The sequence below is a fragment of the Aplidium turbinatum genome, chromosome 5, assembly GCF_918807975.1.
Source record: "Aplidium turbinatum chromosome 5, kaAplTurb1.1, whole genome shotgun sequence".
In the NCBI taxonomy this organism is placed as follows: domain Eukaryota; kingdom Metazoa; phylum Chordata; class Ascidiacea; order Aplousobranchia; family Polyclinidae; genus Aplidium; species Aplidium turbinatum.
The window spans coordinates 8,335,317-8,352,303 of NC_137476.1; the positions used below are offsets into that span (position 1 = coordinate 8,335,317).

Genomic DNA, 16,987 nt, shown 5'->3' on the forward strand with positions numbered 1-16,987 from the left:
CAAGTGTTCGAATTATATTGTCTAACAAAGTGCACGTAGTAAATGCATAATGACGTAATACACCACGTAATAAAATAAATAGCACCAATCAAAATGCGATCGCCAGCCCTCGAGCGAATACAGCCAACTCACAATTGTTTGGCTTGTTACATTATTGTAAGCGGAATACTGTTTGTCGGTGGCTCTGACTGAGAAATACAATTTAATACATAAACAAATTAATACAAAACGTCTATTCTAAAGTAAAAAATACATTGAAAACAATGCGATATTTAAAGTTACATTTCACCAAATATCGAACAATACGGTCAAGAAGTCGAAGATGACCTTGCTATTTCACGTTAAAAAATTGTATGTTGCAAGGAGGCAAATATTACTAAAATCAATTTGAATTACCCGTAATTCAGTTTTAGATTTTGCGAAGAAATTCATCATGTCAGAGCAAAAATTTTACGTCAGGGAAATCCTCACGCTCTTTTCTTCTTGCTGTTGCCAGCAAAACCATCACTTTCTTTTGGCACAGATAGAGATATCAGCAATTGTGCTATGTAATAGGTGGTCATGACGTAAAAGTAGGCTCGATGAATCGTGAAGGCGAATTTGTTGATGGCGAGCAAGGTATCTGATAAAACGAAGCTGATGCATCCAACCGCGGCAAGCAGGTATCGCGATCCTTCTGAAAGAAATGATTGCAGACCTGATTGTTCACTTGAAGGGGTCGCCAAAAATTGTTCTTATCTTGTTCATTGTTCTTGACAGGCAAAAAGAGTTTTACAAACTGCTTTATAAAGCAGTGGCTAGGCTTCTCTGCTCGATAAGCTTCCCACACAGCAAATCAACCGCTTGTTTTACATTGATTTAATGTCTGAAGAACAGTTGATTTGCTGTTTGGGTTGGCATGTATCCCAGACCGTTAATAATGTTCACAGACGGTATGATATAAGAGAGCACACGACCTACTAGAACACGTTCTAGTAGGTCATAGAGAGCACCTTCTATGAACAGCGGACTAAGAAAGGAAGACAACAAATTAGTTTATCATAAAAAATGATCTGAGTAGCTCACATACCATTTGTTTCATTATCTCCAACACGAGCAAAGCATCTCCAGGCCATCAAAGATATAACCACGGTGTATACTATACAACTAAGCTTCAACACAGGGTTCATTCCAGATCCAAATCGTACGAAAATGAAACTGGTGTCAGAAATAAGTCGATCATGTTGAAACTCGTGGATAACCGTATACTCAAATGTCAAATGCAACACGTCCCTTATGTGTGGCTGCTACGATAGTTTATTTATTTTTGTCGTATCCAGCCTTTGCCTTCACCGTGTGGGTGAAGATTTAGATTAAGTATATAGGAAAGAAAGGAATTTAAATTTCATGTCAATCTCATTTCAATCGTCAATCTCAATCTCATTAAAACTCATTTTCGGTGAACAACCATCACGGTAACACACTGTCTCGGTCATGGACAAAATGAAAGGGAGAAAAATCTCACTAGCCCATTCGCCAAAACATTTCTTTAGGATTTTGTTTGGGTCTGACGAAGACAAAGTAGAGAAAAGCATCTTCTGTCATGGCAACAAAGATTATGCAAAAGTATAAGTTTGGAGATTCTAAGCAGAAATCTATGTAAACCTATTCTTTCTAAAAGTTGGAAACAGAATGCAAATTGGCAGTGTTTGCCATTTTAATGAAACGTGTTTGGTTCTTCTGTGGAGCAATTTGCCACTCTACAGTACTTGATGATGTCTTTTGCAAACAATAAACTAAAATGTAAAGTGAACTAAAATGTATTGTACATTTAATCGAACAATACACAAAGGAAATGCTCAGTCGAATTTTGAGCAGCGATAATTTTGCCACATTAGCTTGGTTGAAACTCGCCAATTATGGAGACTTTTTATTGATGTTAATATTTTGCACCCAACAGCTGTACAATAAATTATTACGATTATCTTGTGGCTGGTATTATTATAGCTATGCTGCGTAACATTGAGACTCATTGTGAAAAGCTTAATTGCAATCCACATTTAATATTCAAAAGATTACAGGAGACTTTCTTAGCTGAAACGAAATCAAGCCTAAAACTAAAAGAAAAGATTAGCCTACCGTACTTACTATATGGATGAGAAAGCCATTGTTAGACAAGTAATTAGAAGTGGAAGATTGAAGTTTTTCCATCCGAATGCATTCATGTAGAAAAGGTGAGCAAACAAGAAAGAGACGAGACCTAGTAATAAAATACAAAGTCATTGCAAAACTGCCATAAGTTAATGGTGTATGCCAGTCGAGCCTAAAAGAATGAATGTGAAGCTGCAATTACTCGAATGCTAACTTAGTGTTGTCCACAATAAAAAGTTGTTTAACGTTGCCATAAATACACAACAAAAACAGAAAACATATGTTCAGCTAAAACACAGATGAGAAAATAGTCTATCTTCTGCTAGATATCACATTTGCCGATCCTAAACATTTCAGAAAAAAAATGTTTTTTTTTTTTAGAAAAGATGCAAAATATTTCTCTTATTAGGCTGCATTAATAATAATCATGTTTTTACTTGCGCCCATTGTGGTAACATTAGTACGGTACACTGTGATCACAGTATACAGTATATGCAATACAAAAGACGACAAGAAGCAGTGAAGTGACATATAGTCTTCGAGTCAGCTACTCCTTATTTTGGCTTGCCATTATGTGTCTTTGCCGAGACACAGCCGTATGCTCTGGAACGATGTCGAACCAAGGTCCTTTCATACTTTGCGTAGACATTCCCACCAATTAACTACGCAGCCACTACTTGTTACTTATAATGCACATTAAATTTAACTGCATCATATTGCAGTCATTCCTTACAAATTCTTGGCAATACCACTACCCAAATGTGTAACAAAAAGAAAATGATTGATGCAAGACTGTGCACACAGTAGTGTCAAAAAAGTCTCCCAATACTTAATAATGCTACCGGTACAAGTTAGTAGACAACTTATGCAAAACAATGCGTTAGTGGTGACTCACTGGCACTTCTGCTCATTACCTGCTGTGAAAAATAACTTGTCCGAATCTTGATAGAATATAAACACATCTCCAACCGAAGACAGTATCAGACCAATCAAAATGAAAAGCCCTTCCGAACGTCTGTCAGCAGTTTTTAAACCTTTTACTCTTCTAGCAACGTATGCAATGAGAAAAAGAATAGGGAAACACTGCAAAACACAAAAACTCAATTGAAAACACAAAAATGAATAAACTCAATTCAAGCTTATGGGTTATCCCAAATGTCTTACAGTTTCGTTTTATTGTAAACACATGAAAGCAGACAACATCATGACGCATGTCGTACAACAACCACAACAAAATACACATATTTTCATTTTTCAGCTACCAAACAAAACAGGACAACTTTGCCCAAAATTTGTGGGTTTTACATCTGACCATAATTTTTGATCATCATATTTTATTGGTGACTTTTCATAAATCATATCATTAAATGTACCATAGATATTTTGTGTATTGTTTCAGCAGCAAAAAATACCCTTCAAAATGAATCTATCAAAATTAAGAAAAACAATGCAAAAATGTGTTGTAAACTTTGTGAAGGGTCTAAGGTCGTTTGAGCATGCAGAACGTATAACATAAGCAAACTTTCTATATTTATTCATAAGTAACTTCCAATGTGGTTCAAAGCCATTGAAAGAAGTTTCAAACATTTTTTTTGTCAGTTTAGTGATGACTGATGACCCCTGGTTTTGTGTTTCAGGGACAACTTTGCCTGCACTCAATAATGACTGGAGCAAACACCAAACAGTTTGTTTCTTGCATATTGAACTTCTTTTTTTTACTCAACTATATATAATACATACTATTGTCTACCAATTAATTTTCAGAATGATATGAATGGAACTTGGGTCAATTCATATGTAGAATTTTAGCATGATACTTCAGTTTATTTTCAACTATATTTTATGATTTCTGGACAAAATTGTACCGTTTTACAGTATATAATATACCAATCAATTTATTTCAAAGACCACTACAGAACAAAATCATAACACTTACGAATTATATTGTTACCTTAGCGAGCAAGGATTCAATGAAACTTGTCCTTATGATATTGATAGAATCCATTGCAAAAAAACGTAAATTATGAAACCAAGATTTTAAAGCTTATGTGCCACTAGATTTACTGTAACTGTAAAAACATCGCTGGAGTGACAAATTATGATTGAAAACAACTTTAGTGATAACATCATCCCTGTGGTAAAAATTCTTAGATGAGAATGAATGGTTGATAGTCAAATCAGGTGGCCACTCTTACCAGTGAGTTGCGACATTTGTTAAATTTGGATGCAACCTAGTTTGTACCCTGAACAGTTCGTAACCTGAAAAAATCGAGAGAAAAAATTAATAAAAAGCTGAAGTCGCTGATCTCAGTTTCCGCAAACATTTTAAAATTTTCCCTCTGAAAAAATTGGAACATTTTCCGCAGTTTTTCTGTTTTCACTAACCGCAGTTTCCGCTAACCCTAAACCCTAACCCTTTTAAAAAGTTTGCGGAAACTGCGATCAGCGACTTCCGCAAACTCTTAGGATCATTACCGGAAGTTTTAAAATGTTTGCAAAAACTGCAATCAGCGACTTCGGCTTTGTTCTATTTTTTTTCTCTCGATCTTTTCAGTTTGTTTGTTTGCGGAAACTTTGAACAGCAACTTCAGCTTTTTTGAATTTTTTCTCTCGATCTTTTCAGGGTACGAACTAGGTTGCACCCCTTAAATTTTGCATGCATTCAAGCTAGTCTCAGTATTCGGTCAAATGAAGTAGGCTATTTCTACTTGTATAATAATAAATAATAATTTGAAAAACAATTGCGGTACTGTAAAACTAAAATTTTTAGCTGAAAGTAGTAAAAAATAGCCAAATTACTTCAGTTTAGCTATGTTCTTTCTTACAGTACTCAACACTAAATAACAGCAAGCATATTTAGGCTATAAACAGTAGTAGGCTACCGCATTTAGTTCAATTGTTTTCATTTCTGACCACAACGAAAGTTTACACATTATCATAAGACAGATAAACTGACACGCTATATTTATAGTGTGGCAGTAAAAACACCTCTTAATTTTTTCAATCAAGAGCTAGAACTTCTAACCAACTTACGCGTTTCATATTTTTAAAATGTAGTGGGACAAACGCTGCAAGACACCACCGCTGCACTGCCGCACTGCCTGCAGCTGCTGGTCACCTACAAAAGTACAAATGTAAACATTACGTTTGGGTGTGGAGTCACTCAAGCATGAAATTTATATTCAATCAATCGAATCAGCACAAACATTTCATTTTAAAAGTGAATAAAAAATAACAATAACCTTTCAAATAGCCTACATGTAGCTCCACACAAAGTGAAATTTGTATGACTTATGATTCTTGTTTTATTTCTTTAAAATGTTGTCTCAAAAGACATTATTAAAAGCAACTATGGACAGTGGCCAGAGTTTCGACCTTCTTATCTCTTCAGCTAAAGAGATTCCACCGCTCCGTGACTTCATACCCGACGCCGATCCCGGTTCACCGGAGATGTCCCTCGCAAGGCTTGCTTGGATCAAGCTTAACCGCCTGCGAACTGGCCTCGGCCACTTTTGTTCGGACATGCACAAGTGGGGCCTAGCTCCTTCATCGGAATGCGAGTGTGGTGCTACTGAACAGACCGCAGACCACGTCATACACCACTGCCCAAACCGCCGGGCTCCAAACGGTGCGCATGGTCTGAGGGTCCTGGACGACGAGACTGCTGATTGACTGATGATTTCCTGCCCTCCAATCTAGCCTGGAAAGATATGCTCATACGCCGATGATGAGCTGAAGAGATCGATCTGTTATTTTTTTATTCACTTGTTGTTTTATGCGTAGCCTATCAGTTTATATCCTCTGTGGATCCTTCTCTTGTATCATGGGCCAATCCTATAGAAGTTTGCTGGTACACCCCTCCATTTTCTTTAAATCTTAATTTTATTTTGACGCTGTTCTTTTTTTATTTTTACATTTACATCATGCATCAGATTTAATTTTTATTCTGGTTATACTTCAAAACATTTGGTTGTACAGTAGAACTCGGTTAATCCGGATTCGATTTGACCGGCGATTCCATCCGGATTAGGCGAAGATCCGGATTAACCGATGATGGTTCTATCAAGCCTGACGTTACCTAGATAGAAGGGTATCGGTAAAAATCACCGAAATTGAACGCATTAGTGTGGTCATCTGTCAATTCCGAGACGCGCGATCAAGTAGCAAGTGGTGAGAGCGCTGGAACGGCAATCGAAAGAGCGCCCGTTCGACACCGCTCATGAGCATGCAGCTGTGTCTTTAGCAGGACACTTAAAGGCATGCCTGAAGGTGGACACGAAGATTGGCTTCCTTGCCTTCCCGTCCACTTAATCTAAATCTTCAACCACCGGGTGTAAGCCTGGATACGACAAACAAAACAAACCATATTAGCGATAGAATTCTTTTGAAATGCAGTATGCATGTAAAACGAATGTATTTGTAGACTCTGCGTCTAACGCAAGAACACACTGGCAAAAATATCTTCAGACATGCGTGTCGGAATAATCTGTAGTCACTCAAAACTTTTGAAAACAGTTACGGAAGACGAGTTTCTTTGGAAAACTCACAAAAATTAAACGAAGTCTTCTATTGGAAAAACATCACCGACATACCGCCGAAAATTCCACCGACATCTTTTCAAGTTACAGTACGAGTTTGGGCATTTGCGCACGAATTTTGAGTTAGGAGGGATTACTGTTCATGAAAAGAAGAAATCCGCAATAATTTATTGCGTCACATTAACGGATCAATAGATAAGAAACTTCTCGCAATAAGCCACGATACGTTTTAGCATAAAATGGCAAAACTGTCGGGAAAATCCGGATAAAGCGATAGAGAAAGCGCAACTTTTGTCCGGAATAGGCGAAGATCCGGATTAAATAATCCGGATAATCCGAAGCTGTTTCTCAAGAAAAAGATTACAAATCATTTGTACTTCCAGTTTCATCCGGATTAGGCGAAGATCCGGATTAACCGAATCCGGATTAACCGAGTTCTACTGTATTTGTGATGGTGGGATGGACCGGCAGTGTCCTTGGTGGTGGTGACAATATTTTTCTGTTCAAGTGGTGTAACTTTGTCAAACTTTATAGCCTACATAACCCTTACCTAACAGGAATGCTTTTGCCAAAGAAGGCCTGCGTGCGGCTCTACCGCTTGCCGGACTATCCGCTTCAACATGCACAAATGAGAGGTTGGCTCCATCCGCCATAGCCGTACGAGCCAGGGGGCAGCGGGGCATCTGCTCCCCTGTTGTTTCAAAACGTCACGAATTCGGGCAAAATCTTGCAATTATTAGGGCAAAAATTCTACATGAAAAGCTTCAAAATTGTATGAATGAAGAAAAACTACAAATTAATATCTTTTACCTATGAAACTAAGTGGGGCGTGTTGTCACAATTTTTACAAATCAGCATATATCTCGTTCTGTGCCAATGGTATCGAGATGCTAGATAGTGCAATTGAAAGAGGTATCATTCGACTTCTTTTAGCTACAGCTAAAGTTTTTCTAGATTATTTCGTTGTTACATAAATGCATGTTTAATGCAAGTAAATGGGCTGTGACAACACGTCCCACCCCGGGGCGTGTTGTCACAAAATTTGTGCACATGCTTTATGATTAAAATATGACAAAAACCAATAAAAAATGGTTTTAATACAGGCTAAACGAATAAACAAATAGCCTATGCGAAATGCAAAAAAAGCCGTGGCCGAGTGTCGGCAGCCGTGGCCGAGTGGTTAGCGCGTTGGTCTCGCAGTCGAGAGCCTGCATGTTCGACTCCAGCCACCCGCACTTGCTGTTGTTTCTCTGGGCAAGAAACTTAACGATAATTGCCTCTACCTAGTGATCGATTTCGAGTAATGGGTAGTACCAAATTTAAGTCATAAGTAAAGTAGACAACCGGAAAACAGACATTGCCGTCGGCTGCAGCGTGGGTCAGGTGTGCGTCGGAAGGCGTACACCGATGCATAGCGCTCAAGTCCGCTTTCCCGCAATGCAGGATAAAGATAAACAAACAAACAAACAAACAAAACATATTGGTAAAAAGTTTATGCCTATTTTCAAAAGCAATAAAAATGTCATCTTGAGAATTATGTGTCACTATCGAATATCTGTGTGTATCATTTATCCATTATAAATATTTTCTAAAAAAGTGTTGTATTTTAACAAATACGCATAAGCTATTACCTCGTTGTATATGCAAAACTATTTTTTTTATGTTTCTTAACATCAAAAACGCACACCATGGGGCGTGTAGTCACAGCTGTGACAACACGCCTCGTGGTATGAAATCACGTGGTTTCAACAACCATGTGTACATCTCTACTTGCATGTCTTATCTGTTTGGTATGATGAAAAGAGCAGGCTTAAAGCAAACAAATGGTATCTTTCTTGATCAGTTATGATCATACCTTAGTTTGCCAGACCAATTTCTAGTTTAGTTATAAAACCTGATTTCGCCCAAAATTCAATGGCACTCCTCATAATTTCTGCTGTGGTGACAAATTTATTAACCTTCACAGTTTGTACGAAAGAGAACTGAAAACTATGCCTTCCATTGAAAACTCGTTGTTACACGCTTGGGTTATCACATGGAAATCGTGCTGTGACAACACGCACCTGTGACAACACGCCCCTGTGACAACACGCCCCACTTTGCCCTACAGCCTCTTATTTGCACAAGAAATGTGCGGCAAAATTTTCATTTGTCACACCCGTATTGATGTATTGTATGTTGATCAAACTGTAGTAGGCTACGAAATGCATTTAACCAACTGCATCACGCCAATTTGGGCAGCCACCAAAATATGTCTCTAATACTTTTGTGAAACTGCCCAAATCAAAACACAAAATTTGGTATATAGCCTACGTAGTTAGCTATATAGCTAATTTCATTAATTTTCACAAATGCATCGTGTTGATTTGGGAAGCTGAAAACATGACATTATCTGATGAAACTGATTAGTCTGTTTATGCAACTGCCCAAATTAGCGTGAGGCAGTTTCCCCAAAATGTGGCCGAGTGGTTAGCGCGTTGGGCTCGCAGTCGAGAGCCTGCATGTTCGACTCCAGCCACCCGCACTTGCTGTTGTTTCTCTGGGCAAGAAACTTTACAATAATTGCCTCTACCCAGTGATCGATTTCGAGTAATGGGTAGTACCAAATTTAAGTCATAAGTAAAGTAGACAACCGGAAACAGACACTGCAGTCGGCTGCAGCGTGGGTCAGGTGTGCGTCGGAAGGCGTACACCGATGCATAGCGCTCAAGTCCGCTTTCCCGCAATGCAGGATAAAGATGAAACAAACAAACAATTTTTCCATTTACATAACTGTATCGTTTAGATTTGGGCAACAAAAATATATGAAATTATCTGATCATAGTATATTTATAAAACTTCTCAAATTGGCATGACGCAGTTGCCTCGGCATCAAAATTTACAAAGTCTTTAATTTTTTTATAGTATCCATAAATGCATCATCTTGATTTGGGCAACTACAAAATATGAAGTTATAGGCCTATTAATCTGGTAAATAGCCTACTTTTATAAAACAATTCGGGTGGAGAGGTTACAGTACTTTTTCAACCATAAAGGTAGATAGCTAAGCAACACCACAACATTTAACATAAAAATGTTATAGGCTAGGCTACTGTACCTGTTAAATGTAATGTTAATGTTGTGGTGTTGTTTGGTTACTTTTATAAAACTATACCCAAATTAAAATGATGCAGTTGCGCCCCAAAATAAAAAATAGATATTTAGTTTGTTTATGCAACTGTGTCATGTTAATTTCACCAACATTTAAAATGCTACTGCTAAAATATATAATACTCCTAAATGTTACTCCTACCTACCATGCCAAAGTGCAGAAGCATCGAGCAATGCACAAGCAAGGTATATTCAAAAATGAATTTAGTTGTTCTATCCTGATTACTTTGGTAAGAAATTTTAGCTAGCTGGTGATCTTGCTATATTAGTTTTTCACTGTTATCATGCACCGCATACATTATATTTGGGCAATTTCTATAAAAGCGTGCAGATTTGGGCAAATTTACGTTCTGCCCCCCAAAATGGTTTGGTCTCGTACGGCTATGTCATGCGCGATCTGTGAGTGTGGCAAGGAGGAATAAACTGCAGACCACACCATCTGTAACTGCGATATCTACCATGCGCCAAATGATGCGTGTGCGTTCTGAGTGAACTGGATGACGAATCAAGTCCGTGGTTGCCCGACACTACCCAAACAACTAGTTCGAGTCGCCATCACTGTTCAAGCGTGGTAAAAGGCAGAGCCCCTCGACGCTTGGAGTGGCGAAGAAGGTTCAAACGAAGATCGGTCTCACCTCACGCACTATAGGCTACCTAACGTTTGCGTTTTGTCGCTTCTACCTTTTTCAGGAATTCTGCTATGCTTAGCATGTGTAGATTTTTGCTGCGATGGTCAGATATAAAAACAAGCCAAACGCAAATTAAACACTTCACAAAGCGTTGAATGGTTGAGAGTTCTATTTAGTGTAGGCCTAATCAGATTGTTTATAAATGTGCGGCCGGCCTACGGTATATACTATATAGGGTACAAACCTCGCAGGCCGATACCGGTTCGCGGGTTGTAGTTCGGTGACCCTTACTCTACACCTAACATGTCTGCTGTAGCTTTTTTTGCATCAGAGCTGGAGGCTTTGACGTCGTGCTTTTTCAGTTGTTCAGCGGCTGTTTTAAATTTATTAATTTTGGCTCAGTTGCAAGACGATCGTATCATTCTCCATTTCGGTTTAGTTACTGGTCGATCGTATTTTCTTTGTTACTGTAGGCTACGGTAGGCTACCAGTTCCGGCTGTATCCTTTGCTTTATTTAGAATAAAAATTTCACAATCGATGATTGCATGAGAGCTTTTGAATGCGAATGAAAGTTCATACTCTTATCACTCCTTGCCACCACAGCCCAGGGGCGTCTCTTCGTCTTACAAGACGGCCTTGATATATAGCTTTGCTAGTTATTATAGCGTCCGCTACATCCACAACCGTTTCAGGCCAAACTTTCAAGAACAGCCTGGAATCAGCTTGCATCAATTTGGAGGCCACTGAGGAGGTATACACCAGTCGACTACACACAGAATAAACGCCAACTCTACTTTTTTACTCGTTCTGAAGCCTTGCAAAAATGATTAGTGAGAAATTTAAAAACTGTTTTTGATTAATTGCCGATGTTAGGTCTAATTATTATTAGCTTTTTGTAGGCCACTGCAGTAAACAATACTTTAACAATGTGACCGGCCTGCATAAGTGGTTCACACTTCACAGTCTCTACAAGTAGGCTAGGCCTAAGCGAAATTTTTGATTTAAGCTTAAAGAATTAGGGCTAAAATTAAACTCTACAAGTAAGGGAACGTTCAAATATTACGTAACGCTTTTTTTCCGAATTTTTGACCCCCCTCCCCCATGTAACGCTTTTTTACTTTGAATTCAGCACAAAAAACTACCATTCCGTACTCGAAAGCGTTACGTAACGTTTTGCTTGAACCCCCTCCCCCCGATGTGACGCTAACGTAACGCTTTGCGTAACCCCCCTCCCCCTCGAAGGCGTTACGTAATATTTGAACGTTCCCTAAGCGAAACTTTCAGGACTAAGCTCTCAAAAATCCCTTTCATTGCGAGGATAAAGTCTCCAACAACAAATTTTCTGTAAACTTCTCAATTAAAAAATGGTGACATCTTTGTAGTTTCGTTTCACAATCGATTGAAGGCTTTGTGATGCTTTTTCTACCTAATAACTTGCAGTTGTCTTGTAGCCTTATATTTACTGAAGCAAACTTGAATAAAAACAAACATACGTAGATAAATTGTTGTTGTTACTGATAACCTTTCCATCAAAATCGTCATCATCTTTATTATTATCAATAGTACAATATTTAGTCTATTTAAACATCTGAGCTTATCAACGAAATGTAAAGCGATTCGAATACAGGTATAACATTTTGAAAAAAAAGACTGTAAAAACACCATAACTTACATTGACTATTTCACAGCAAATTCATAATGTTTACTGGCACAGTAACAAAGCAATACAAAATAACAAAAATATACAAATTGGAGGCATGAATTGGCGTTTAAACTCCTTGGCACGAGTTAGTGAAAGCAATGCTCTCAGCGAAAAACAGGCTTCTATTTGCAGGTTGGAAACCTGGTTTTAATTTAATTTTAAGGTAAACAAATCTTCCAAAAACCTTGCATAATGTTTACTCCTTGTGTTTATCGTAATTACAACACAAAACAAATTCTCTTAAAAATTTTCCAGGATGAAGATATTTACATCGAAAACGATGCTTTGCTTGGGCGATTGATTTATATTTCCCCTTCGGTGCTGACTTCTGAAAATATAGATTATTGAAGTTAATCTTTTCTAAATCCATAATAACCTATAATAATAATAAGGTTATTATAAAGAATTATTGACATTAATTTCGTTACTCTTTGATTGTCTTTTTCTTCTTTCGAAACTTGTTCAGTTTGAGCTTTACAGTCTGGACTCAGTGTCGTTAGTATACTATACAGTTACAGTTATAGTGCAAAGTCAAATTCACCTTACAATTTTCATTTTATGTATATTGCAGATATGTAATTCCTGATGAGGACACACGTACGTGTCGAAAACATTAGAGTTTATTTTTAATTATGTTGTATTTGTGTAATGTGTATGCAATACATCATGTTAAACCCGTTGAAGTTACTTTGTTTTATTTCTCTATGGTTCAACAAAGCAAACTCTCTACCAAAGCTTTTTCTTCTTTCGTGTGAGACAGGATTGTGCAGATTTCAGGCCAGGTAATGGAATACCAGGTTAGTGTAGCTTCGTCCAGTTCTGCAATGCTATGCATTCCGTTTGGTGCTTTCTAAATGTTTTTTTTTTTACTTTTTACGCCCTTTACTGTACTTGTGCTTAACCAATTTTGATCTTTTTTAATTATGAGCTGTATTTTACATTTTCCATTTTTGCAATCAAATAATTCCTGAATGAATGCTATTTTTGACTTTTTGTTGTGCAATGTCGTCAATCTTTCTTTTTTCATTTCATAAAATTGTTTAAAAACAATTGAGTAGTTGTGGATAGAAGAATACAAACCAATTTGAAACATTGTATCATCTCAACATACCCATTCCAACTCATTGTTCTATTGTAATTAAAATAAACGAAAAGAATTCACAAAATAGAAAAAATTTAGTTTACCATCAAGAGGCAAAGAAGACATCGCGGGATTGGCTATTCCTCCATCAAGACTTTGCTGTAGAGCTGTATCAGAATTGACATACACTGGTTCCGTTTGAGTGCGTATGTTTTCATACGTATGTTCTTCCCCGTCTGTTGCAACAACGTCATACGTCCGATTGAGGATATCTTGTATCATTTTGTGAAGGAGAACATATTGGTTCTGAAAAGTATGAAAAATATATGTCATTCTGCAATCTGCTACTATCTGCATTATAGACTTAATTATTTAGTGTTTTGCGTTGAAGTTTTGCTTGGGCTTCTTGCGACACCAACGTGAATATCTCATTTGTATGGTGGCTTTGTATTTCAATACTCAATCTACATTGACAATAACCCAATGTTTGCAAACGATGAAAACAACAAATCTGATTATCTGACATAATTATACTTGAGTGTTGTTCTTCTTAGAGGTAAATAAACTTTTCTTACCTCCGTTTGAACCATGAAGACTCTTTGCATCCTCATCTGATAAAGGATCCCGAATATATCAACGTAAGAATGTTCTTCCAAATGTTGGAGGAGTCGGTCCATTGCTATAAAAGTTCCTGTGCGTCCGACACCAGCACTGTAGAAAATATTCGTTGTAGCTTGTAGGCCAGTTAGAATAACTTTAAATGGTTTCGAACTGTGGTTTGCAATAGTCTGTATTATCGATGTGATCAGTGGTGGGATTCAGCCGGTTCGTACAAACCAATTTCCTAAAATAAAATAAAGTTTACAGCACCGGTTCTTTTCCAACTTTTTCGAGGAGATATAATGTCCTAATACAACAAACGAAAGAAAGGTTGCCAGATATGGCTCATTTTTGTCAAAGCAAACCGGTTGCTGACTAGATTGAATCCCACCACTGCATGTGGCGCTGTATAATCTACCAGTAATTAACATTGTTAATACCTGCAGTGCACTACCACTGGTCCATAGTTGTCGCTTTGGTTTATTTCCTTGCGTACACTGCGCACAAATCGCACCAGATCCTCAGTTGTATGTGGCACACCGTGATCTGGCCAAGCGGTGTAACAGTATTGTCTAACAGTGCGAGTTGTGGCATCCTGTATTTAAAAAAAAATTATCATCATTATTTTAATCCAATGCAAAACGCAAACCTTTTCCGTTTCTACCCCATTCAGTCAATTGTTTTTTATACCAAGTTGGTTGTTGCAAAATCTTTGTCAATCTTGTCTCTTTATCTCATTTTGTCTTCATTTGTTTTCGTTGATTTTTAAAACATCATAATAATAACGTACGTGTATTCTGCCGAATTGAATTATTATTGGCCACATGCTGTATGTAGGCTACGCCATATATAGGTTTTGCTTGTTTAGGCTACAGTTTACAGACCAATATGTTGTTGAACGACTTTTTACTTTGGTCAGAAAAAATTCTCTAGTCGTCCATTCCGGCAAAATCGATTCCAAAGTCATTTGTATGAAAAGATCACCAAGGTTGACAAGGGTTTCATCAAAGGGCCAATAATGATCGCACTTGATCCTCCCTGATAAAAATCAATAACATATTTGGTGCACTTCATGTTTGTAATGTATATTATACAGTAGCCTACTGTAGGCTACTCACACAAAGAGATTTTCAACTTTGTCTATTTTGCTAATGATTATAAGTCTGACTTTCATTTTTTTGCTGTTTTGTCACTCAGGGTCTACGAAGATGAACACGTGGTGACTTTTTTATCGTATCCAGGCTTACGCCGGCAATTGAAGATTTAGATCTAGTGAACGGGAAGGCAAGGAAGCCAATCTTCGTGTCTATACCTTCAGACCGCCTTCAGACATGCTTTTAAGTGTCTTGTCAAAGGCACAGCAGCATGCTCTTGAGCGGTGTCAAATCGGCGCCCTTTCGAAGGCCTACCATAGGACTCTTACCTCTTGGCTATACACTAAACAGCCGGCGTACTGACTGGTAAACTGCCAAACAGTAACTGCGAATAACGATTTTGTGCGCATTATTACTACTGTATGTGAAAAGAAGCATGCTTTTTTTTATGTATGTATAACTTTGCAAAGTAAAATGGTAAAAATGCAAGCTTTGTACTGAAAGAGCGATTTACCCGGCAGCCAGCACAAAGCTAAGTAGGCTACTCAAAGAAGCGAGCATTGCGTTTCGCTAACCATGTTAGTGTATAGCTACCACGCTAGCCATTAAGGCTTTTCAAATTAGCCTTGTTATCGCCTTTAAGCTTGAATGTTAGTTTAAATTACCTACTGTAATTGATAATAAAGAAGAATAGCGAGATTTATAAAATTAGTATGTTCATTAATGGTAATGGTTGCTGAGTCAATTATCGTCAGAAGTTATTCATTTGTCATATAACGTTCACAGACCTTTCTCCACAGTTTGGGTCACCATGACAATTGTCTGGCAATCCTGCTCCCAGACCATCCTCCAGAAGTCATCTTTTGTTCCTGGAAGAGGTCCTTGAGTAGCGATGTATGCTCTTGAGTCGTTGTTGTTTCCCTAAAAACAGTTTACCATAAACAGCAAAACTGTTTCAGACACCAAGCAAGATTGATTGATTTTGATTCATAACACAGCAATAACACAGCAATAACACAGCAATAACTTTTCTTTCATTGTCTAGCTGGAACCAGCAACAGCTATTCCGTGTTTCCTGTTGCTTACGGTATATATATCTTGCAAACTTCCAGAAACAGGTACATACTTAATCAATTTGCACAATAAAGATATTCATGATCAGCAATATTTACAGACACAAACGAAAGTGACTAAAGAAACAATTGAGTATTTTGAAACCATCTTGATTTTGAAGTCACTAATAACATTTTTATGACGTTATAATAGCCTACGTTTGTTGTAGGCTATAAAGAGTGGAGCGCTGCTAGCCTCGAAGTGCAGTGATAAATGAGCTCATTTTTTAGATTTACTGAGTTATAACATATTGCAAAGTTTACAAATTAAATTTTTACTGAAAAGACGATGCTGGAAAGCCAAAGTTGAGCTTTTTAGATTTGTTTGGTTTTTCAAAGTTATATTTTTTCTGAACTTTTAATCTTGGAAACTTTACAATTAGTTTACACATGCATCGTTTTATTTATCAGTAAGTTAATTGTTATCATCAAAGATAAGATTAATAACTCAAAGTTTGTTTGCGCTAGTTTTGACATCCAAATAAGTATGGTAATGCACAATTTCTTTGCCTTTTAGTCAATATCATTGATATTTTTAGGTTTAAACATGCCCAGATAAAGCCAAATTTTACTTCAGTATGTAAACGCAGGAAACTAATCGATAAAAGATATTCCTTACCGGTATAAAATTAGCGTTGATGTAATCACTTTCTGGTTTTTCATCCACTATTGAAAGCTTCACCCGGGTTGCGTCATCTAGTAGACGAAGTTTCAAAAATCAAACATTTACAATGTAGAAGTTTTCCAGACAGCCACTTTATCTGGTGTAGATCTTTCCCAGATCGAGTAAGGATCAGACCAAATCTGGACCAGATGAAGTGGCTGTCTAAGGGTCGAATGCAGAAAGGTAGCTCAAAATAAACCTAACTTAACGCCAAGCTCTTCTCAGGCAAGCGGAGTTTCAGTCAAGCTCGGTTTAAAACTTGAGCGCGCTGCAGAAACTAATTTGC

At 37.5% G+C, this 16,987-nt stretch overlaps 2 protein-coding genes across 6 annotated transcripts in view; both read right to left on the reverse strand.

The window, feature by feature from the left end:
- Nucleotides 1–5,235, reverse strand: LOC145770833 (lysoplasmalogenase TMEM86A-like). 3 transcript variants are annotated; one of them, XM_082582566.1, is made up of 5 exons: nucleotides 5,164–5,235; nucleotides 3,045–3,213; nucleotides 2,128–2,239; nucleotides 1,070–1,197; nucleotides 1–676 (listed from the first exon to the last, which is right to left on the reverse strand). In XM_082582566.1, the coding sequence occupies exons 1-5, from the start codon at nucleotides 5,170–5,172 to the stop codon at nucleotides 468–470; spliced, it is 627 nt and encodes a 208-aa protein (XP_082438692.1). In that variant the 5' UTR covers nucleotides 5,173–5,235; the 3' UTR covers nucleotides 1–467. The 3 variants fall into 3 exon arrangements, with proteins under 3 accessions (XP_082438692.1, XP_082438691.1, XP_082438690.1); XM_082582565.1 differs by lacking the exon at nucleotides 5,164–5,235 and adding an exon at nucleotides 4,082–4,207 and having other exon boundaries at nucleotides 1–673; XM_082582564.1 differs by lacking the exon at nucleotides 5,164–5,235 and adding an exon at nucleotides 4,082–4,207.
- A 6,701-nt stretch (nucleotides 5,236–11,936) lies between these two features.
- LOC145770402 (receptor-type tyrosine-protein phosphatase beta-like) overlaps nucleotides 11,937–16,987 on the reverse strand; it is a 203,247-nt gene continuing 198,196 nt past the window's right edge. For 2 of the 3 annotated variants that reach the window (XM_082582039.1, XM_082582037.1), the window contains 7 exons: nucleotides 16,657–16,733; nucleotides 15,714–15,846; nucleotides 14,742–14,869; nucleotides 14,272–14,426; nucleotides 13,807–13,942; nucleotides 13,336–13,537; nucleotides 11,937–12,478 (listed from right to left, as the gene is read on the reverse strand). In XM_082582039.1, the coding sequence (XP_082438165.1) occupies nucleotides 12,453–12,478; nucleotides 13,336–13,537; nucleotides 13,807–13,942; nucleotides 14,272–14,426; nucleotides 14,742–14,869; nucleotides 15,714–15,846; nucleotides 16,657–16,733 (857 nt within the window). In that variant the 3' untranslated portion in view covers nucleotides 11,937–12,452. The remainder of the gene's footprint in view (nucleotides 12,479–13,335; nucleotides 13,538–13,806; nucleotides 13,943–14,271; nucleotides 14,427–14,741; nucleotides 14,870–15,713; nucleotides 15,847–16,656; nucleotides 16,734–16,987) is intronic. The other variant, XM_082582038.1, reaches the window with a different exon arrangement.